Source organism: Penicillium riverlandense (genome assembly GCF_028828495.1).
Source record: "Penicillium riverlandense strain IBT 135883 chromosome Unknown utg000006l_segment0_segment0, whole genome shotgun sequence".
NCBI lineage: Eukaryota > Fungi > Ascomycota > Eurotiomycetes > Eurotiales > Aspergillaceae > Penicillium > Penicillium riverlandense.
Genome location: NW_026643197.1, coordinates 3213338 through 3234031, shown reverse-complemented (window position 1 = coordinate 3234031; position 20694 = coordinate 3213338). Strand labels below are relative to the sequence as shown.

At 53.7% G+C, this 20694-nt stretch overlaps 10 protein-coding genes across 10 annotated transcripts; 6 read left to right on the top strand and 4 right to left on the bottom strand.

Moving 5' to 3' along the window:
* Positions 1 to 376: 376 nt before the first annotated feature.
* On the top strand, positions 377 to 2499 carry N7474_007511 (uncharacterized protein; the record flags this gene model as incomplete). Its single annotated transcript, XM_057198921.1, has 6 exons — positions 377 to 640; positions 688 to 757; positions 813 to 980; positions 1028 to 1521; positions 1571 to 1705; positions 1750 to 2499. The coding sequence occupies 6 exons, from the start codon at positions 377 to 379 to the stop codon at positions 2497 to 2499; spliced, it is 1881 nt and encodes a 626-aa protein (XP_057052361.1).
* A 354-nt stretch (positions 2500 to 2853) lies between these two features.
* Positions 2854 to 3678, top strand: N7474_007510 (esterase/lipase family protein; the record flags this gene model as incomplete). Its single annotated transcript, XM_057198920.1, has 1 exon — positions 2854 to 3678. One exon carries the CDS (start codon positions 2854 to 2856, stop codon positions 3676 to 3678), a length of 825 nt encoding a protein of 274 aa, XP_057052360.1.
* A 295-nt stretch (positions 3679 to 3973) lies between these two features.
* N7474_007509 (uncharacterized protein) lies at positions 3974 to 6172 on the top strand (the record flags this gene model as incomplete). The annotated part of the gene is made up of 1 exon (XM_057198919.1): positions 3974 to 6172. One exon carries the CDS (start codon positions 3974 to 3976, stop codon positions 6170 to 6172), a length of 2199 nt encoding a protein of 732 aa, XP_057052359.1.
* Positions 6173 to 6399: 227 nt separating this feature from the next.
* Positions 6400 to 8608, bottom strand: N7474_007508 (Peptidase S33 tripeptidyl aminopeptidase-like C-terminal; the record flags this gene model as incomplete). Its single annotated transcript, XM_057198918.1, has 4 exons — positions 6400 to 6630; positions 6676 to 6756; positions 6796 to 8168; positions 8218 to 8608. 4 exons carry the CDS (start codon positions 8606 to 8608, stop codon positions 6400 to 6402), a joined length of 2076 nt encoding a protein of 691 aa, XP_057052358.1.
* An 880-nt stretch (positions 8609 to 9488) lies between these two features.
* N7474_007507 (class II aldolase/adducin family protein) lies at positions 9489 to 10532 on the top strand (the record flags this gene model as incomplete). The annotated part of the gene is made up of 4 exons (XM_057198917.1): positions 9489 to 9699; positions 9751 to 9824; positions 9880 to 10099; positions 10153 to 10532. The coding sequence occupies 4 exons, from the start codon at positions 9489 to 9491 to the stop codon at positions 10530 to 10532; spliced, it is 885 nt and encodes a 294-aa protein (XP_057052357.1).
* A 639-nt stretch (positions 10533 to 11171) lies between these two features.
* N7474_007506 (uncharacterized protein) lies at positions 11172 to 12341 on the bottom strand (the record flags this gene model as incomplete). The annotated part of the gene is made up of 1 exon (XM_057198916.1): positions 11172 to 12341. One exon carries the CDS (start codon positions 12339 to 12341, stop codon positions 11172 to 11174), a length of 1170 nt encoding a protein of 389 aa, XP_057052356.1.
* Positions 12342 to 12991: 650 nt separating this feature from the next.
* N7474_007505 (uncharacterized protein) lies at positions 12992 to 15203 on the top strand (the record flags this gene model as incomplete). The annotated part of the gene is made up of 5 exons (XM_057198915.1): positions 12992 to 13297; positions 13348 to 13927; positions 13980 to 14017; positions 14072 to 14942; positions 14995 to 15203. The coding sequence occupies 5 exons, from the start codon at positions 12992 to 12994 to the stop codon at positions 15201 to 15203; spliced, it is 2004 nt and encodes a 667-aa protein (XP_057052355.1).
* Positions 15204 to 16169: 966 nt separating this feature from the next.
* Positions 16170 to 16736, bottom strand: N7474_007504 (cysteine hydrolase family protein; the record flags this gene model as incomplete). Its single annotated transcript, XM_057198914.1, has 1 exon — positions 16170 to 16736. The coding sequence occupies one exon, from the start codon at positions 16734 to 16736 to the stop codon at positions 16170 to 16172; it is 567 nt and encodes a 188-aa protein (XP_057052354.1).
* A 1059-nt stretch (positions 16737 to 17795) lies between these two features.
* Positions 17796 to 18579, top strand: N7474_007503 (uncharacterized protein; the record flags this gene model as incomplete). The annotated part of the gene is made up of 2 exons (XM_057198913.1): positions 17796 to 18101; positions 18157 to 18579. The coding sequence occupies 2 exons, from the start codon at positions 17796 to 17798 to the stop codon at positions 18577 to 18579; spliced, it is 729 nt and encodes a 242-aa protein (XP_057052353.1).
* Positions 18580 to 18853: 274 nt separating this feature from the next.
* Positions 18854 to 20231, bottom strand: N7474_007502 (glycoside hydrolase family 5 protein; the record flags this gene model as incomplete). The annotated part of the gene is made up of 4 exons (XM_057198912.1): positions 18854 to 18915; positions 18984 to 19401; positions 19455 to 19682; positions 19728 to 20231. 4 exons carry the CDS (start codon positions 20229 to 20231, stop codon positions 18854 to 18856), a joined length of 1212 nt encoding a protein of 403 aa, XP_057052352.1.
* Between the last annotated feature and the right edge of the window lie 463 nt (positions 20232 to 20694).

The following is a 20694-nucleotide window of genomic DNA, read 5'->3' as shown; positions in this document are numbered from 1 at the left end:
TTGCTGCTTTTGACTCGATGGCGTACTGGATGATTCCGTTCGATGCATCACCTGATCTTGGCCGATGGTCGCAGGGTGATGTTATCCCCCCGCCCCCCCCCCCCAGTTCTCCCCTTTTATTTCCCCACGAATGCCCCAGGGGACATATTATTATGATTATTGTATACTCCATCACTCTATCATCACTGTTGATTTTCGCCCGGGCTGGATGTAGACCCTGCACTGACCCGTAGTGGACCCCCTACTACTCCTCTGACTGGCCCAGCCTCCGAGCAGATCTCGGACCATCCGCACGGCAATCTGGTTCCCTTAATCCCCGCCGTTCTGTTGGCCCGCGCGAGGTTCCCCTTTCTTCGCACCCTCCACTTCCTTCCCCATGGTCGGCGAACAAATTGCCCCCGACTCGCGCGTGAGGAAGGTCCCGAACCGCCAGTCCCGCTCCTGCACCGTCTGCCGACTGCGCAAGGTCAAGGTCTGTCTCGTGCTCGGATCCCCTGGTGCCCCGTCCGCCCCCAGACAAGCGCCCCCTCCCTCCCCCCGTTTGTCGCCCAGCGGCCATGGAGCTAACGTCGATCCCGCTGTCAGTGTGACCGCGTCAAGCCCTGTCATGCGTGCTGCGCCCATGGCTACCCCTCGAAATGTGCGTATGAAACAGCACCGGGCGAGGAGGCCCGCCCTATCAGCCAGGCTGAGGAGATTCGGAACTTGCGAGCGGAGATCCGAGATCTTCGCGCGAGAATAGACGATAAGAATGATAGTGTGTTCTGGTCTCACCGCTAGAAACATGATTGACTGATCTAACTATGGCCCAGCGTACAAGGCGCAGGATCTCCAGCGGCTGGATCAGCTGGAGAGTTTGTTCGAGTCGATTCGCGGCGCGCCCCTGCACATTGTGGACCGCCTGGTCCGGGACATTCGTGCCGCACATGGTGGCCTAAAACAGGATTTGACTCCGGTGGGACCATGGGAGGGCCGAGAAGGTATGCGTGGTTCCTGACGATCTTCCTCCACGTGCTAACAGTCCTAGCTTACGAGCCGACGTCGTCAACCCTGCCGATTCGCCGGCGGCTGTTGGCGAACAGTCCGGTTGGAAGCTCGAGTGACGACGCAGAAAAAGACGAGGACGATGATGACTGGGAACGTATGTCTCCGGATGGCACGTCGGACTCGTCATCATCGTCGAGTACCATCACGATTATCAACTCGCAGCGGCCGGTGGTCGACGTTTTCGTGGAGCGCTTCCTCGACGCCTTTAGCCCGGAAGTAGACAGCAAGCATGGTCGCGCAGGCGCTATTCGAGCGGCAGCGGAGATCCGAATGTTCTCTCCGCTCATCTCAGATGCTTTCGAGGCTGTCTCGGTGGCCTTCTTTGGACGGTCAATCCAGGATAAGCGCATCGAGGCATCGGGGTTTCGACTTTATCCTCGGGTCTTGCGCGGACTGCAAGACGCCCTAGTAGACCCGGAGAAGTCCAAGGCCGAGTCAACCCTAGTGACGGTCATTCTACTCCTTGCTTTTGAGGTTTGTCATGTTACCGATACCGCAACTTTTCCTGCGCTGACCAGCATAGAGCGTGGAACGCACCGCCCTCACCGGTGTACCTGCCCACGTCCGTGGCGCAGTGCGCCTGATTGAACATCGTGGGCCTGAAAATCACATGTATGGTGTTGAACACCTTCTGTTTACTGAACTCCGTCCATACTGGGTATGTTCTCGTTTCCTCGAGTTGAATGAATACTGACGATTTAGATTGGCGGGGCGTTGGCTGCCCGGACGCCTTCATTTTTGGCTCGGGAGGAGTGGAAGACGATACCGTGGTCCGCTGGGACGACCGAAAAGAACATCTTACACCATTTACTGGATCTCGCTGTCGATATTCCGGGTCTACTGGCGCAATCCGATCTGTTCGAGAAAGAGCAGCGGTCCTCTGTGATGGGTGCGCATGAGATGGCCGTCAAACAAGCTGCCCTGTGGAATGGCATAGCGGAACTCACTGCGAAATTCCATCAATGGTATGTCGACTGTGTCGAAAATTCTCCCGATGGGCCACCACAGGAGGAGGAGCAGACCTCTGAGCAAAATTTCCCTGTCTTCAATCGACGGGACCTCCGCACCGGCGCGGAGATTCCCGCGACCAAGTTTGTCTATCCAAACTTACTGCTTGCGCAAACCATGTGCGTGTATTACTCAATGCGGCTCATCTTGTCCTCGATCGACACGCGCGTAGAAGACCGCGTCACGCCTACGGAGCAGTACGAGTTAGCTTGCGGAATTTGCCAGTCATTACAGTGGTATATTCAAACCGCGCCGGGAAACATGATTAATCGGCTGGCCTTTCCAGTCCGGGTGGCGTGGGAGGCCTTTCCCGATGGGGGACCCGAGCGCAGATTTATGATGGAGGTGCTGCAGCTAGTCGAAAAGCGGCACTCGCTCGGTCTCTGGGGTACTGCGATGCCCGAGTTATCCACGCGCGCCAAATCGCCGCTGAATACCAGTTAAAGCAGAGGGATTGAATACTTGGGTCTGGCTAATACGGAGTCACTATGATATGGGTTATGACATTTCTATTTCTGGCGAGATCACATTTCAGCGAATTCGCGCGACTCTATTATTATTAAAGCATTGAATAAAAGCGAGCCATCACATTTCTCGATCGGTCTTCTACGGATCTAAACCTCATTAAGAACGCGCTCTGACCAGGGTCCACCACCATCCACCACTCATGGCCGACAACCCGATCGATAGTTCCATGCACGGCTGGATCCGAGGCCAAACAGAAGATGTAATTCAGGGACAAAACATAAAACCCTAGGCTCCCTCGGCAGCTTGTTTCTCTGCTACCCTCCACCCACGATGCTCTACTCCGCCCTGGTCTCAACCCTCGTGGTCGCTGCGTCAGTCGCCGCGACCGGCATTAACGACTTCTCCTGCCAAAGCGACTCAAATCCCGTGGTCCTGCTGCACGGTCTGGGCGCGACATACTACGAAGATCTCAATTACTTGCAAGACTGGCTGCAGTCGCAGGGCTACTGCACCTACTCGCTCACCTACGGGGCCTACGACGGGTTCCCCTTTGTCGGCGGCCTGAAACCTATTAATGAATCCGCGCCCGAGATCGCGTCGTATATCAAGGAGGTGGTTCAGAAGACCGGCAAAAGCAAGGTCAACCTGGTCGGCCACTCCGAAGGCGGGTTCCAGACGCTGTATGTGCCCAAATTCGAGGGCGTGGCCGGCCTCATCGACAGAATCGCCGCGATCGCGCCTCCAACACACGGCACCTCTTTCGCGGGACTGTATGATCTTGCCTATATTTTTGGGAACGCTTCGCGCGAGGCTGTTGGCGAGGTGCTGCAAGAATTTGGCTGCGCCGCCTGCAACGATCTGGGACCCGATGGCACGGCCGTTGACCTCTTGAATAACGGACAGCCTATTGTCCAGGCCAGCAATCAAGTGACGATCATTGCGTCCAAGACTGATGAGTTGGTCACTCCCCCCGAGACCGCCTTTGTTGATGAGGCCGGTGTCCGCAATGTCTGGATCCAGAGCACTTGCAACTTCGACCCGGTCGGCCACATTGGCGAGGCATATGACTTGAATGTATGGAACTTGGTGAAGAATGTGCTCGATGATACTCCGAACCGCCCGTTTATCTGTTTGGCTGGGTCGCCCGGGAAATAGTTCCTGCCTGAATAGCACTGGGGGTATTGTTTACTTGTATTCTTTGTATATAGTCCCATTGCACTCATGACTAGACGTTCCATACTACACCACCAGCATACCTCTCTCTACGATCTAGCTTAATCTTGATCGCGTTCGAATAGACTAATTATTTTGACTTGCCCCCGGCAGGCAATCGCACTTCCCCTGTCACCGCCGTTTACTCCAGAAGAGGATCAGCCGTCACGTGCGTCTCCTGCACCAATCCAGGAAAGAAATCACCAAAACATCTACAACCCCCGGGCATGACCACACCATGTCTTCTCCCCACCCCGGCGCCCAAATCAACGGGGCACCGCCCATGAATGGTCTGGAGGCCATGGATTTCGAAATCCAAAACCTGCAGAACAAGGTGGACCGGCTGCGGCGCCAGCGACAGATGATCGAGCTCCAAGAGAAAATAGCTCTCGAAGAGAAATTGCTAAACGCCGCGCGCCATCGTCTTGAGCTCGCCACGGGTGCCAATGGATCTCAATCTCCAGCTCCAGCTCCAGATCCAGCTCCAGCTCCTGCAAGTCAAGATACAAACACGTACCATCATGCCCCCGCACCCGCACCAACAGCTGCTGCAATAACCGCAGCGACTCCTCGCCAGGCTCGGCCTGATAGGTCCGAGCTGGAGCGCAGGATCGCGCAGATGAGGTCTCAAGCTTCAGGGAGCCCTGCTCAACAGCCCAAGTCAACCACGACTTTCGCTCCGTGGTTGGGGCCTTCGCGCAGTGGCCAGCCGGCACAGCAGTCGTCCAATCCAGTCGCGGCAAGCACAAACGCTGCTCCAATTGCTCCGGCCCAGCAACCTCCTTCTCAAGTGTCTCAATCTTCGCAAGATCTGCAAGCTGCACAAAACCAAGCAGACGGTGTTGATGCGGCGCCAAAGCCGCGAGTCGTGCACACTGCGCGCCGTACCCGAGACAGCCAATTTTCCACTGCAGCTGCTCTGGCCAAGAAGGTCCCTGTTGGAGTGGCACAGGGTACAACAGACCCCGAACCATCGCAAAACACCCAGGTTATCTCTCACGCCCCGAAGCCGCCTTCTCAACCTGCGCAGAGTCAAGCTGTCACTCGTGATGGACTATCAGATCGTCAGGGTGGCAACCCGCATCTGGCTTCTCAAGCTGCGCCGAATAGAGAAGAGAGACGCGAACCACCGTCAGCACCGCTGTCAACCCGCCAAGCGGCCTCCCCACCCGAGAGATCTTATCAATCTACTTCATATCCAGAGAATGACGACCGACGAAGACCCCCACGCGATTTCTCGCGCCATCTCTCGCGCCCTACCTCGCCGCGCAGAGCACGGTCTCCTGGATATTCCCGCTCCCGGGCACCTTCTCGACCTGCATCGAGGTATGATGACAGACGATATGACCGCCGAGAATGCTCCCCTGGTCCGCGAGACCGACGGCCGTCGTTCCATAGCCGAAGGGATTGGTCGTTATCACCACCACCATCGAAACGTCAGGCTTCAGACTCCTGGCGTCCCGCTTGGGACCGTAGCCCGCAGGCTCCAGTAAATTCCTTCTCTTCAGGACCACCAGTGGGCGATAATCAACAGCGGCCCCCTGAGCGAGAGAAATTGGTTTTCAAGATCCAGACAGCCAGGCCTACACGAACTCAGTCTCAATCAACCAATCGCGATGCCACGAACTGTCCTGCAACCGCGCAGCGTGAACCTCCAACGGGTCCTCGAAATCTCTCAAATGGTCGTGCATCTTCTCCACCTCCAATGGCCAGAAGCGACGGCACAACCACACAGCATGCACGCCCGAATGGTTCTCAAAAGCCGCAACAGCCGCCTGCAAGTAGCGCAAACGCTGCTCCAAGTGCTGCTCCAAGAGCCCCTCGCAATCAGCAGCAACCGCCATCGGCTCCTTCAGGTGCTCCACCATCGCTGCAAATCCCGATGTATGAAACTACACGCTTTGGATTCATGAAAGACTTTATCAACAACCTCGAAGCCCACTTTTCCGCCCATCCCGACTACTACAACACGGAGTCGCGAAAAATCACCGCCGGACTGCGGCATATCGAGCCGAAAATGCACCCGGCCTGGCAAAAGCACCTGACGCAGTTCCATGTCGCAAACCCGACGTGGTTCGACTTCCGGACGTTTCTCGCTTATCAGACACGCCAGGGAGAGAATGTCGAGCATGCCACGCGGGAATACATGAGGGCCGCCCAGCGCGACGAGCAACCCGTCTCGGAGTTTGCTCTCTGGATGCAGGGTCTGGAGTCGTATGTGCCACGACTCGCAAATGAGAAGGAACGCATGAAGGGTATCTATGACCGCATCTTACCTGTTGTTCGAAAGAAGCTTCAGAAGAACTTCAACCAATTCGAGGATTACCACGAGTTTATCGCCTACATGCAGGAAGTGGAGAATTCGATGCCTGAGCGGGCCACACAGATTGCTTCGCGCAAGGCGCAGGGCAGAAAGCGCGGGCGCGATAGTCGATGAGTTGAAAATCATACAGGCTGAGGTAGATCAGACGGTCGAACGATGTGTGAGAGCATTTGCTACATGTTAGGAAAACTGCCAGTGTCATAGAATATCATGTTGGGTATGGCGCAAGATAGTAAAAAAATCCAAACATTTGAATGCACAACAGATCATCATAAACTCATTACATGGTCAACAGAACACGCCGCTTGCAAATGTACTGCCCCCCCATATACAAGGGTGATTTATAAAGGAAATCCAGCCCAATGACCTCGGGTCACCTCCGCCATAAGCGCAGCGAAGAGGTCGCGATCCGCGGGCTCAAGATGGTCGCTGAATGCACTGGCCTGATCAGATTTGCCCATAGGCTTCAAGTCAGCCTGACACAGCGTTCCTAGCTCGGGTAATATTCCAGTTTGGAAGTAACTACGAATCCCCTTTGCGACGCATAGTGATGGCGCGGCAAGAGTTGTATGCTAGAGGATCGTCAGCAGGGAACTCAAACGGGCTACAGGGATTACTGACCCCTTCTGAATCTTGCTGCAGCACAACGGAACCGGGGAATTGCTGGGACATGTGATGTGCACTGCTAGTGTCAGCTTCTGGGATTGTGTGAGGGTGGGTCAACATAAAACACTGACCTGCGAAGAGGTGTCACTGGATCCAGAGTATTCGACACAAATAGCATTGGATGTGCGGTATATCCGCCCCAAGGACCTGATTCTATCAGCAATTATCCTCAGAATCTGGAGTGGTTTAATCGAACCTAGAAACTTCTGTTTTGCCTTGGTCTGCCACCCAACACAGGACAAGTGGATCGTGGCCCAGTAGTCTCCCAGGACAGCACTGTCAGCCCTCAATCCGTTCCAGGTAAACTCGAAATCCTCGATATTCTGGTGGGCTAGGAATTCTGCATCCGAGCAGAGGATAGCCGCACTCGCATACAGCCCATTATTTTCTGCGCGTGCACACGCCGGCGACCACGGTCCGGCGCGAACGCAGTCCTCGGACGGACACACTCCAAAATGCTTGCTGTGCTTAAAGTCCGCCAGCGGCGCTGCATTGCCTCTTGCAAGCTCACTCATGTGGTGGGAAAAGACAGAGAATGCCAGTAGCGGTTCGTAAATCGCAACCCGCAGTAGGGCTTTCATGTCCGTCCATGTGACAACTTCTGGTCCACGCGTTCCCGACGCTGCCACGGGAATCGAGAGATTGAGAACACTCGCTTCGAGCGACTGGTACTTTTGCTTGATGGCCTCAGGTCCGCCAGGGACATACATCGGACACCGCTCCGAGCCGACGGTATTGCAGTACTCGGCGAAGCGGTCGAAGACGGCATCGGCATCGACCACGACATTTGGCCCTCGGTCCTCGTAGTAGGTGTCCATATTCACAACTCCATCGAGAACGGCCCGAGAGACCCGCTCAGGGAAGAGGGCAGCAAATGTCGTGCCCAGCACCGTGCCGTACGACCGCCCCCAGTACAGCAGCTGTTCCCGACCCTGGTGCCACTGAGTGCGGTTTTCAATTTCGCGCGTTTCATCGTATCCATGGCATTGGTCATGGATCTGTTGCGCTTTTTGGCCCTGTAGTCCGCGCCACTCGCCATGGCGCTCGATGATCGTCGCCATGTCCTGGGCGACCAAGGGTGTGTTGAGGTGAGCCATCATCATCTCCTCGCCGTCCTCGCCGAACAGATCGGTGGTAGAGCATCCCGTGTTCAGTGCCATAGTTCGTTGCCAATTTCGGAGAAGAGCATCGGCGGAGCTCCCCAACATGCCCACTGCCTCGAGCTGCAGCTCCCAATTCCGCTGAGAGACGGCATCAGGGAAGCAAACTACTGCGGGTGTAGTCGCACCCACTCCACGTGGGTCGAACCCAATTATGTCAAAGTACTTGTCTGCTGTGCCACTGGGCGGCGGAAACACGGTCGGGTCATTCTCTGCATCCGCAATCTTCTGGAGATCGCGACCTGACAAAAATGCTTGAAGGGTGCCGGGACCACCGGGACCGCCTGCGATACCGGTTAGTATATCTGCATAGAAAAGAGAGCGCAGACTCACCTGGATTGATCAAAATAGCCCCGCCGTATCTGGGATCTGTTACTGGGACCCTTGCTGGTAGTCGCACAACCGCCAGTGCGAACTTGCGACCCTTCCCGTCTGTACGGTTGTAGTCCATTGGCACCTCAAGCCGGGCGCATTGAAAGCCATCGCCGCATTTATAATAGTCCAGCGACGAGGAGGGAACGAGCTGATCCCAGCTGAACGGAAGGGTTGAAACCGGTGCAACTATTGGCGAAGGCAACGGGACTGGCCAGAGCATAAAGGTCATAGTCGCCGCCAACAAAGGCAGAGCCCATCGGACACCATATCGGCGACGAGAAGGCCCTGTTTGAGGACGGACAGCAGGGCTTCCTCTACCTCGTCGCTCAGCGCTCTTAGCGTCGTCCATGGCACGCGACGCCCAGTGGGAGGTGAGTTGACAGAGCCCCAATTTCATGCAAGGTCGTCCAGCCTCTTCTCAAGGACGCAAGAAACAACAAAGTCGGCCTCGCACAGCGCGTAGACCCTGCGCCGACATTGACCACAGCTCTCTTCCTCAGAACCTCGAAAAATAGAATAGATAAGGCGAGAGTCCGGATGAGCCGGACCATGGCTGCCGATCGCACGGTCCACGGTGGAGCGCGGCAGGGGATTGACGCCTATCAGGGCGCCGAATGTGGCGGTCGGGGCGTGAATCGATCGAGGGCGCCTTGCATGGCGGGCTATGATTGGGAAACACGCCGGCGGTGGGCTGGTGCATAAGGGATTATGCAGGCCGTGCTGAGCAATCGAAAGATGCTGAGGGGCGGTGGGGATGTTTGGGGTGTTTGTCTGCCAGACACGATGTATGCACATCTAGTATATTATTCTCCCCGTCTGCTGCTTGAATGGCCGATCCGAGTTCTTCTGAGATCACCTTTGCCCGGTAAATGGTGGTCATGGTCCTGTTGTCTCCCTATAGGATGAGGAAGGTAATCGACCGGGGTTCATTTGGGGCCCCAGCTAAGAGCACGGAGAACTTTCTTCTCAAGACGATATATTCAGAAAGTGACTTTCCTGGAGCAATTCCGCCAGATGCGGAGGCGGTTACTATCCCCTCGTTTTGATTCGGCGGATGTCCGCCCAAGGGCGTCAAAGGGGGGTAATAATGTGGAGAAAGGTGTAACCTCGGCACTCCCACCTCCATGGTCTGACGTGCTCTGTCAGCAGTCGAGAACAGCATTTAACTATCACTCGTAACGTTCTCATCCATTCAAAAGTTCATACTTCTATCATTTATTGACATCACTATGGCTCCCCCAACCGCCACCGAGACCTTCACCAATACTGTCACAATGCAGGCACCAGAATCATCGCAGGCTGCCGGTGTTGAGACGGCCAAGGTGAAAATGGAGATGCCGACGGTGCCCGTCTTCAAGGATAAGATGGAGGAGCGTGCGTTCCTCAAGGGCCGCCTGGCGGCCGCATTTCGCATCTTTGGGAAGTACGGGTACGATGAGGGTGCGACTTCTATTCACTTTGTCGCCGGTTCAGTGAGCTGATCAGTGCCAGGTGTCGCCGGACACATTACCTTGCGTGACCCTGTTGATCCAAGTACTTTCTGGGTCAATCCGTTTGGAACTGCAGTGAGTATGGGGAGGGATGAGGGATGGATCTGGGCGCACCACTAACGATAACCAGTTCTCTCATATCAAAGCCTCGGATCTGATCCAGGTAGACCACCACGGAAAGGTCATCGACGGCGGTCCCAACCGGATGCTCAACGCCGCGGCATTTATGATCCACTCAGCAATTCATGCCGCACGCCCGGATGTGCTGTGCGCCGCTCATAGCCATAGTATCCATGGACGGGCGTTCTGCACACTGGGACGGCCACTGGATATCATCACTCAGGATGCCTGTGCGTTCTATAATGTACGTCTTGTATCCGATGATAATTTGGTCGAACTATAGCTAATCTCGGTTCCAAACCAAAGGACCACGTGGTGTACAAGCAGTTCAACGGCGTCGTCCTCGCCGAAGAAGAAGGTAAAAACATCGCAGAGGCGCTAGGAAATAAGAAGGCTGCTCTTCTGCAGAACCATGGCCTCCTTACTGTTGGGCGTTCGATTGAAGAGACCGTGTTCTGGTTCGTCAGCTTGGAGAAATGTTGCTATGCTCAGCTGCTTGCCGATGCCGCCGCCTCGGGCCGTGGTGGAGAGACGGTCAAAATCGACGACGCCGATGCCGCATTCACTTACAAGACGGTCGGTACACACAAAGCTGGGTGGTTCAGTGCCAAACCGCTGTTTGATGTGATCCACCGAGAGACGAATGGAGAGTACCTGCACTAAAGGGCTGGGAACGCTGCGAGATCCGGTTATAACTTTGCACTACGCATGTCTTTCGTTTATGATACTTGTAGGTAGTTGAAATGCTGTGATGATCTCCTAAACGATCCCTAAGGACAGATGCAGCTACTTGTAGTCACAGTAGCTTTGAACCAAATACATTAAAAAAAATGAATTACCCAACGGCACAAGCACAGACAGGAAAATGGGCTATTGGGTTGAACGGGCTTCTTTGATTCGCTTGCAAAGAAGGATGTGCAATTTGTTTGACACGAGAATTAGGACAGCTACACCTACAGAATTGAGAAGCTTCAGGTCAGTCTGCTCGGGACGAAATATTGTCAGTTATGGCCTGACACAAAACGTGACAGTGACTGCATCGGAACGATGGTGGCAGCAATACCTCAACACTGTTATCACGTTGGCATCATAGGACAGCACATTCCGGGATAAAATCGCCTCGGTGGTAGGGACCTCGTACATGTCGAGCAGTGGTGGTAAGGTGTGGGCCATCGAGAAAATCAATATCGTATGTGGTAGAGTACTTGACGTAGAAATACTTGATGAAGAGAGCGGATAACAACGCCAGTTAACGTGGATTAAATCTGAGATAGTGCACGGAATATATACAGCAAGGCATAATCAACCCTGGTAATCAATATTCGCAACTAAACGCACCGGTCCAGGCCCAGTAGCCCCGCCAATGCCATTGCGATGGCGTTTGGAATCTGTATACGCATTGATGACTTTATTCGCGTTCCGTCCCACAATCGAGCACCCCTTCCCATCAGCCATGCAGATCCGCATGCCCTGCACATGCTGACCAGCGAGTTGGGCCTGGATAGCCGAAACATCCCAGCCCGACCAACCGCCATTCTCGACGTCTCCAAAGGAGAACTCGCCCCAAGTAGTCGTGTACCCGCCCCAGGCGTCAGTGGGCAGGCCGTCCTCACCAGGCCCTGCGGCCCAGCCTCCCTCGGAGTCTTCGTCAAACGCGACATAGCGCACCTCATGCGGGTGAAGCACAAACGTCAACGCTGCGTGCCCGTACCACCCGTCCATCTTGCCGGTTGGGCCGACTTTGTTCCACACCGTGACGGTCCAGGGTTCGGTTTCGGGACCGGAGAACTGCACAACGTACTTGTACAAGTGCGCCTCCGCTGGACTGACCCCAATGATATTTGATCCCCAAGGTCTGCCGATGTTCCCACGGTATTGGATATTGGTGTCTTGAGGGGCCGTCCGCCCTCCGAATCCTTTTGTTGAAAATGCCCCGTGGGCAGGGATTGAAGTCCAGTCCAGACGCTTTGGGCTTTTCGGCTTACTGATCTGGTTGACTGGTATGTCCGGGAGTAGCTGCGGCAAGTTGGGCAGCTTCGGCAGTTTTGGGAGCGCGGGTTGGATTTGCTTTACCAGGTTCAGCACGGCATTTGGTTTGTCCAGGATACGGTCTTCGGGCATGGACTCGGTCGTGTGGGTACGTTCAGCAGTGACCGTGACAAAATCGGTGGCGGTTCTGGTCACAGTGGTCGTCATTCGCACGGTGGTAGTCTCCTCTGTTTCCAGGTGATGAGCAGTTGCGAGTGGTAGATCTTCGCCAAGAGTGGTCGCGGTGAGGATGGGCCGAGTTGCAGCGCAGTTTTCGAATATCGTCGTGGTGACAGTGCGGGCCTCGACCACAGTGACTGCTGGCAGCACCATCATGTTTGCTCGACGCTTTTGGTGCGCGTGAGCTCGATGGTCATGCATCCCAGCGAGAGCCGACCCAGTACCGAGCGCCAGCAGCAACAATGATATAGATGGGTTCAGCATCATGAACAATTGGCGCGAAGCACAGACGATTGGGGCTCCGAGAAGGGTGATTAGTATTAGGGTATGAAACAAAATTCAGGATTAGTGGTGCATAGTGTCCGGGAGCCAGGCTGTGGGATATTGTTGTCGTCGTATTGCAAGTAGACAGACACGCGAGACTGCGCCGACGCGACATGGTTTTATATGGACAAGGCGCGGTCTGGACTTTGTCACCTCTGGAATGTTCAGTCGCGCCAACCCTTACAAGGGGATATCACGAGGGGCAGGAGTGGCCCTGGATTCCGTTCCATCGGGGCATCCCTTCCTTAGCTTCGAGGATTTTCTAGCGGACAGAAGTCGAGCGTGAGTAGAAGAAACATCCTCGTAGGTGTGTTCTGTAGATACTGAGCGTTACTTGCCGAACGCTCCCTGTCTGGAACAGGAACAACCTTGAATTGTGGGCCAGGCCCTTCCACGCGCTAAACCCCATCGAGCCAAAGATGCGCCGTCTCGTCGCCCACACCAATCAACGGCCTCGCTCGGCTGCCTCCACTGGCGCAAGTTTTGCTGGAAGAGGCATATCTCACGCCGAGCCCCGTTGAGAATTAGATAAAGGCTTCACCATCGCTCGCTCGGTGCTGTCTCTCATCCACCATTTGAGCATCCCCAGAATGACCAGCCTTCACCCCCTCGACCCCATCACCCCTGGTGAGATCCAGTTGGCCGTGCGTATCCTGGAGTCAGCCTTTCCGGGTGTCAAACTGCGGTACAAGCGCATTGATCTCCACGAACCCGCCAAGAATGAGGTGGTTCCGTACCTAGAGGCTGAGCGGCGCGGAGAGGTTCGCCCGCGCAAGCCAGCCCGCTTGCTCGCGGTCATGTTCCACCGTCTGGACAATGGTTCGTTCTATAAGGCATTGCTGAATGCAGACACTAAGTCGGTTGTGTCCGCGAAGGAAATGCCCAAGGGCGTCCAGGTACGTCTCCCTAGTATCTAAAAACGATCCCCGCTCAAAATTTCTCCCAGGGCCCAGTCGATGTCGATGAAATGATGGAGATGGAACAGGTGTGCCTGAACCACCCGGCTGTCAAAGCCGAGATCGAGAAGCTTAAACTTCCCGCGGGTATGACGGTCTGCATGGACCCATGGATCTACGGCACAGATGATCCTAATGAAACCCGTCGACTGGTTCAGTGCTACATGTATATTGTAGCGCACGATCACCCGCAGAACAACCACTATTCGTTGCCTTGCAAATTCTCCCCAGTGTTTAATGTGCTCACGCATCAGCTGGTGCGCATGGACTATCTCCCTGGTGGCGCAGACTCTCATACCACCGAGACGCAGCCCTGGAAGCCGGTTCCCACCGTCCAGTATGCTCACGATCTGCTGGATGAACCGCTACGTACGGATCTCAAGCCATATATTGTTCAGCAGCCCGAGGGGGCATCATTCACTGTCATCGGGAATGCCGTCCAATGGCAGAAGTGGCGGTTCCGGGTCGGCTTCAATAATCGCGAGGGCTTGGTGTTGCACAATGTGACATATGACGGACGCAACACGTTCTACCGTCTGTCTGTGTCAGAAATGACCGTTCCTTACGGAGGTATGTCGGAAGTTCGGTCTCGAATTAACTTTGTCTCTAACCGGCCTTGCAGATCCTCGTGCTCCTTATCATCGTAAGCAGGCGTTCGACGTAAGTCCTCTTCAATGCCATCCAAGTGTCTAGTGCTGACGATTTATAATTCAGGTTGGCGATGTCGGTTTTGGTATCACTGCCAACCAGCTGAGCCTGGGCTGTGACTGTCTCGGTCATATCAAATACTTCGACGGATATCGTTGTGATGCCCAAGGTACTCCCATTAAACTTAATAACGTCATTTGCATGCATGAGCAGGACAATGGCTTGCAACACAAGCATACCAACTACCGCAACGACGCGGCTACCGTCGTACGCAACCGCCAGCTTGTGGTTCAGATGATTTGCACTGTAGCCAATTACGAATATATTTTCGCCTTCATCCTCGACCAGGCTGCTAACATTGAGCTGGAGGTTCGTGCAACGGGAATCCTATCAACCGTGGCATTTGACAACCAGAATGGCCAGACAGTGCCATGGGGCACCAACGTGGGGCCAGGCGTGATGGCGCCATGTCATCAGCACCTGTTTTCGTTCCGCATTGATCCTGCAATTGACGGATTCAAGAATACGGTCTATTATGAAGACAGTGTGCCGATGCCCGAGGATGACCAGAACCCGTGGTTGGTCGGATACACGACGGAACAGAACGTTATCAAGACCAGCGGCAGCGCATCGACCAGCGTGGAGCGCCATCGTGTGTTCAAGTTCCGCAACGACAGTGTTACAAACCCTGTCACCTACAAGCCCGTTGCATACAAGTTACACGCCATGCCGAGCCAGATGTTGCTCGCACACCCGAAATCGTTCGGAAGCCGACGGGCTCGATTTGCGACGCGGCCTATCTGGGTAACCAAATACCAGGACGGCGAGCTGTATGCCGGCGGCGAGTTCACGAACCAGTCCAAGGACTCGAATGGGGTGGAGGTGTGGGCTGATCGAAAGGACGCCGTGGAGAATGAAGATGTCGTACTCTGGCATAGTGAGTTTCTCCCCTGCTGGTGATTTTGTCCATGGTATTGATATCTTGAAAGCTTTCGGTCTTACCCATAACCCTCGCATCGAAGACTTCCCCGTCATGCCCATGGAGCGTGTTAGCGTGATGCTCAGACCGGATGGCTTCTTCACCAAAAACCCGGCTTTGGATGTTCCGCCCTCGACGCAGTCTTTCAACAAGTCGACCCTGCACCCTGAGCCGGCTTGCTGTGCAGGATCCCAGGACAAGCACCAGGTCAAGCTGTAAATCTTGCAGCTGAAAATGGCCTTGTTTATATTTGAATATATCTAGCATGAGTTGTTAATATCGCGATGTGCCAGAACATATGATTTCCTGAAGACTGTCCTACTCTAATCCATCCTGCGATGTAGTAATTCTAATGCAATGAATATATAGCCTTCAACGCAGCTATTTCTCGCCCTGTAGCTGAATAAAGGCCTTGGAGAAATGGCGCTGCTGCTGCAAATACTCATATGCCTCCCTGGCTTCACAAATTTCCTGCATAGTTGGCGGGTCCGCCGCAGGCATTGTGACGGGAGATGCGTGCAGACACGATCACCAGGCTTAAAGGTGCGGACATGGGGCCCGACGGCCTCGACTATTCCTACGCCGTTAGAGCCGGGAACGATGCCAGGTCTGAAGAAGGACAGAGCAGGTTCGCCCTGAATGATGGCGATTAGCTGAGATGCGGGAATGTTTATTGGGGAAGGTATGTCTTTACTCTGGCAATGGCGGTTTCTCGATAGTTCAGTGACGCTGCAAGCAACTTGACCAACACATCATGCTCGCCTAACCTCCGGAGAGTGTGGTCTTTGATGAGCTCGAGGCTGTTTATTCCACTCTGTTCGCGCATGACCCATGCTGAGGTATGGCGTGCCATTTTCTGGACTATGCAGAACTAGAGATGTAAACGGTTAAGTCCAGAGCACGCGGGGCAGCTGTATTGCTAAGCCAGCGCGATTAGTTAACTAACTGATTGCATGAAGGTTTATGCAATCCGCCAGATCCACATGACACAAATGCATAGCCGAGAATTAAGTCGCTCCGTTGATCTACTCGCATTGTAGGGATCCAAGGATGCATGTGGGCTCCCATGCTTTTTATTGCATTGGTTAAGTTATCCGGGTATCTTCGAGGTACAAGAATGCTCTCTTTTTCTCTTGGCCGAAGACATCTCCCGCTTGAGCGCTCTTCTCAACATGTAGGATCAACTCAAACACTACCCGCCAGACTATCCACCCATTCTTTCGCGGAGACAACTTCAGCCTTACGCGCAAAGACCTTATCCATGAGCACGCGGTGGACTTCGTCGTCGCGGTCCATGCACAGATCACGAAGAACAGTAATGCGATAATCCATATCCGACGCCTGACGAACGGTCGAGAGCACAGCACCACTAGTAATCAGACCAGCGACAACAATGTGATCGGTGCCAGAGGATCGCAGAATTAAATCGAGTTCAGTGGCATGGAAAGCAGACACGCGACGCTTGATGATGATCGGTTCCTCGGGGGTGCGAGCGGCAGCCGGATGAACTTGCACGGAGTCGCTGCCTTCCAGAAAATCACCGCTAGCTGCGACGGCAGGCGTGCTCATGCTCAGCGGGTTGTTCTCTGGGTATCCCGGCCTGAACGCAGTCACGACGTGGATGACCTTGACAGAGTGCTTGCGGGCAGCCGCGGTGGTGGGGCCCACGAGCTCGACATATGAGGCTGGGTTGCCGACGCGGTCGACGATGCCGTTTTGGATGTCGAGGAGGAGAAGGACGGTGTTGCCCATGGTCGATTAAGTGAGAAGGGTAGTGGGGAGATGGCAGAAATACAAGAGCCGAGACTATTGGGCTGTCTTATAATGTGCTGTGATGCCGATTCCGCTTAGAATGCCGGGAGCGGGATGCCCAATCCTTGGATCGGGGAGTTCGTTGGCAAACCACCTTTATAGGGCAATCTATAGCGTACCTAAACGGTTACTTCTTCTCAGGATGGTAATTGCGACATCGGCACAAAGTAAAATGCCGACAGACTGCATATCCGGAGGTCATATATCACGGGCGGGAAATTATCGAGGCAGCAAGAGCTCCAGAAAAAGGCCATTATGAAAGAATTAAAAGGGTAAAAACATAACGACTGGCCAGGAGATTATAAGCAGTGTCAATGGCGGAAACCACTTGGCTGAAGTTCAAGCTCCTCAACAATGTAAGATGAAGATCACCAGCATGTCCGCTCGCGAGCTCTTGTCGTAGTATATGAAAGTAGTTTTTGACTTTGTATTTCTGGATCTGCACGAGCACAGGGTCTGGCACGCTTGCTAGTCCACCGCAAGGTCCACGCACTCCACTTTACCTCTAGCTCCGTGGCGTGTGTATAGCAGTTTCAGAATATTATTCGAACTATCTCATTTAATTGTAAAATGTACGAAGTGGTCTGGAACACGGATCTCTCGTATTAGGACTTGTGCATTCGGATATATTCTCCGGGGATCAAGTAGTAAAAGTGTTGAGATATAACTGATTTCGAAAACTATTGCGGTCGTGCAGTGATGTTATTAGGGAGAGAAAACGGGAAAGGAGGATTTGGGTCATGCGTGCGTAGCTTACCTAACAGGGTCGATTACGTCGATGCCAACAGACAGACTGCGAACTTGGCCTTTCTCTCGATATCACGCATCATGGCCGCCCGTGACCTCGCGACGGCTTGTCCTAGTGAACAGCATGCGCATTTATCTATCCTTACTAGCATGACCTAATTTCACAGCAACCATGGCACAAACAGTCACAATAACTCACGGTAAAGACGGTGAGTGGTGCTGTCCTGGTTTGTCCGCTTGGGAGGAATACTGATGAGGAGAACAACAGAGCTCCTGGATGCCGTCGCCAGCCTGAACGGTCGCGCCTTTGACACCGACCCGGTCATCGCGTACACGCTGCTGGAAATGTCTCAGGAAGAGCGGCTGGAATACTTGCCGATCTATTGGACCAAGTTGGTCAAGTCGGCCCTGCTCAACGATGCGCTGATTACCGAAGCCGACGGTTGGAAGGCTGCATCCGTCTTGGTTCCACCGGGGAAATATGTTGATGGTGTCTGGTCATTACTTTGGGCGGGCTTCCTCCCCGTGCTCTGGCGGATCGGGTTCACAGGCTTCAAGGTTGGTTGGACTTGTGCTGCAGTCGGAACAGAGCTGACTTGCAAGGCCACAACAGCGACTTTGGACTGAGTTCTCCGGAATGACCGATAATGCGAAGCGCAAAGGTCTCCGAGGGCAGAAAAGATACTACTACATCTTCAGCATCTGTACCGAGCACGAGCATCGAGGCAAGGGTGAGCAACCGGACCGTGTCCAACAAATTATTTACATATCACTGATATATCTCGACACAGGACTCGCAAAAGCTATCATCCGAAATCACCAGCAGACCGCACAGGCGGAGAAACTTCCGATCTGGCTCGAGGCTACTTCTTCGGGCTCCCGTCGACTTTATCTCTCGTTGGGGTTTGAGGATGTGGAAAAGATTGTTCTCGGGCAGGGCAAGGTCGCTGCAGATGCCAGCATCCAGCCAGGTGGCCCAGGAGTTCCCTTATGGGCCATGGTGTGGTGGCCGACTTCACCCCCAAGTGCCGCCTGATTCGTAGCGCCTACTTTCTCTTCGCCCTACAGTGTACATCTGTTGACTCGTGACATATCATTATCGCAATGGTTCATGCTGAAATATACTTCATTTGGCTGATGCTCTTTCTGAGAATCTGGGGAAATTTGTCAATTTGTCCACCATCTCATCGAGGACAATGGTTGCACGATGTACAAAAACCCAGCGAACGAGAAAGATGATCAACAAACTCGAACTAACCATCTAATGGATATGCGCAAATCCAAACCACTGCACGAATGAAAGCCCGCGTTCAAACGCAAGGGTCCGGGAGAGAGTTCAGCTCCTTGGGAATCACACCCGCCTTTACAGCGTCTGTGGATACTGTTAGCCTCTGTCTGGTGTTGATCTTGATCTATACTATAAAAGAGGGAGCCACTTACCCTGATACGTCCAGCGGTAGTCATTCAACTGAGACTTCCACGCCCAAAACACCCAACCCTGCTGCTTCTCATATGCATGGACTTGCGCCGCAAACCACTTTGAGTAAAAATTCTTGTTGGAAGATGGATCCCAATTCGGCGAAGACTGGACTTTGTCGGGCACAGCCAAGCTCCACTCTCCTACAATGGTTGGCCAGTTACTGTTGCGCTCATCACTGCAGGAGGTGTTGAGATAGCTATTGTGCGTGGTAGGGACACTAGTATCCCACTTGAGGTATCTGTGGTCGTCATATGCTAGGAAGTGGAGATCGCTGAGGTACTGATTTGGATCCCCCGATCCCCAAAGTTCATCCATCATTTGAATGTGGAGATGATCGTTTTTGCTCATTGTTAGATTGCTTTCTGCGCCACGAATACGCTTAAGGTGGTGTTGTCAGTGACCATTTCTCTTATTGTAAAGGCTGGACTCACGTTGACAGCACTAGGATAGTAGTTCTTTCGCATGGATGTGGCGTCGTCGCTATCTGAGACAGGCTCGTTGACAATCTCCAGCATGCCAACGTTGCGGAACTCTTTTGTCGAATGGATTAGCTTGGTCATCCACTCGAGAAACCGCAGGGCTCTTTGGTAGTTGTATGTGTTGTAGAAGCCAGGTGTCTCGACTAGTTGGCCAGTGAAGGCATTTTCAGAGACCTTTTTCTAGTAAGTTATTTAAGCCTCTTGTCATCAGATTGCAAGCCTCACCTGCGCTCCTGGGGCTCCATGCAGATCCATGATGATATATAGACCAGCATCACTGGCCCATCCACAGAGGTTCTTCAGATACCGAAGACCGCCCTTGGGGAAGTACTCGGAATTGCGGTTGACGAGATCCTCGCGCATCCAGTAACCGACGGGAACCCGGATAGTGTTGATGCCGTAGCTGACCATTTCGGTGATATCGTCATGTGTGATCCATGACCCCCAGTGGTTCTGGAAAGCTTTGTCCGCAGCCTCCTGTCCGAGAGACTTGACGCAGTCGAACTCGCAACCGGTACTGCCGCAACCCATATCACTCCAGGCACTCTCCCCAAGCCATGGTTCGAAGATAAACTGCGATCCAAGATTCACGCCGCGGATCTTGCCATTCGATGACGAGAACAGGTTCGTGCCATTGCGGGACGTTATCTGCTTGTTGGTCTGGGGGAGCCAGCAGGAGACTAATGGAAGCAACGCAGTCAGGGCACAAAGCCTACTGATAGCGCCCATTGTTGTATTCTTTTGCTGGGCGGGATGGTAAAATGTGTGGAGAGGCACATGGCTGGACAGCAGGATGCCTCAATAAATAACATGAAGAGACACCACGATCATCCCGCGATTTAGTCAGGGAGACACAGATCATTGTTTCGAAGATGTCAGATTCGAGGAACCAATGCAACTCTTGAGAAGATCGTGGCCCCCAGGGTTACAGGAACAGTAAGGATGTGCGCTAACTCTGCTCCGCCTCTGGGCAAATTCCTAATCGGGGAATTGGCTAGGCATATACTCTGTGGCTACGATACTACCCGTACGATGTTCAGCTTAGTCTGTTTGGTTTGTCTGAAACATGTCTTCAGAACTTAAACGGGACGTGCCACTCTCAAAATTCAATGATCTGAAAAGAATACCACGGTCCCGTTCCCATACAGGAATGTCACTGCGTTTGTGAACTCCCCACGAGATAGAATTAATT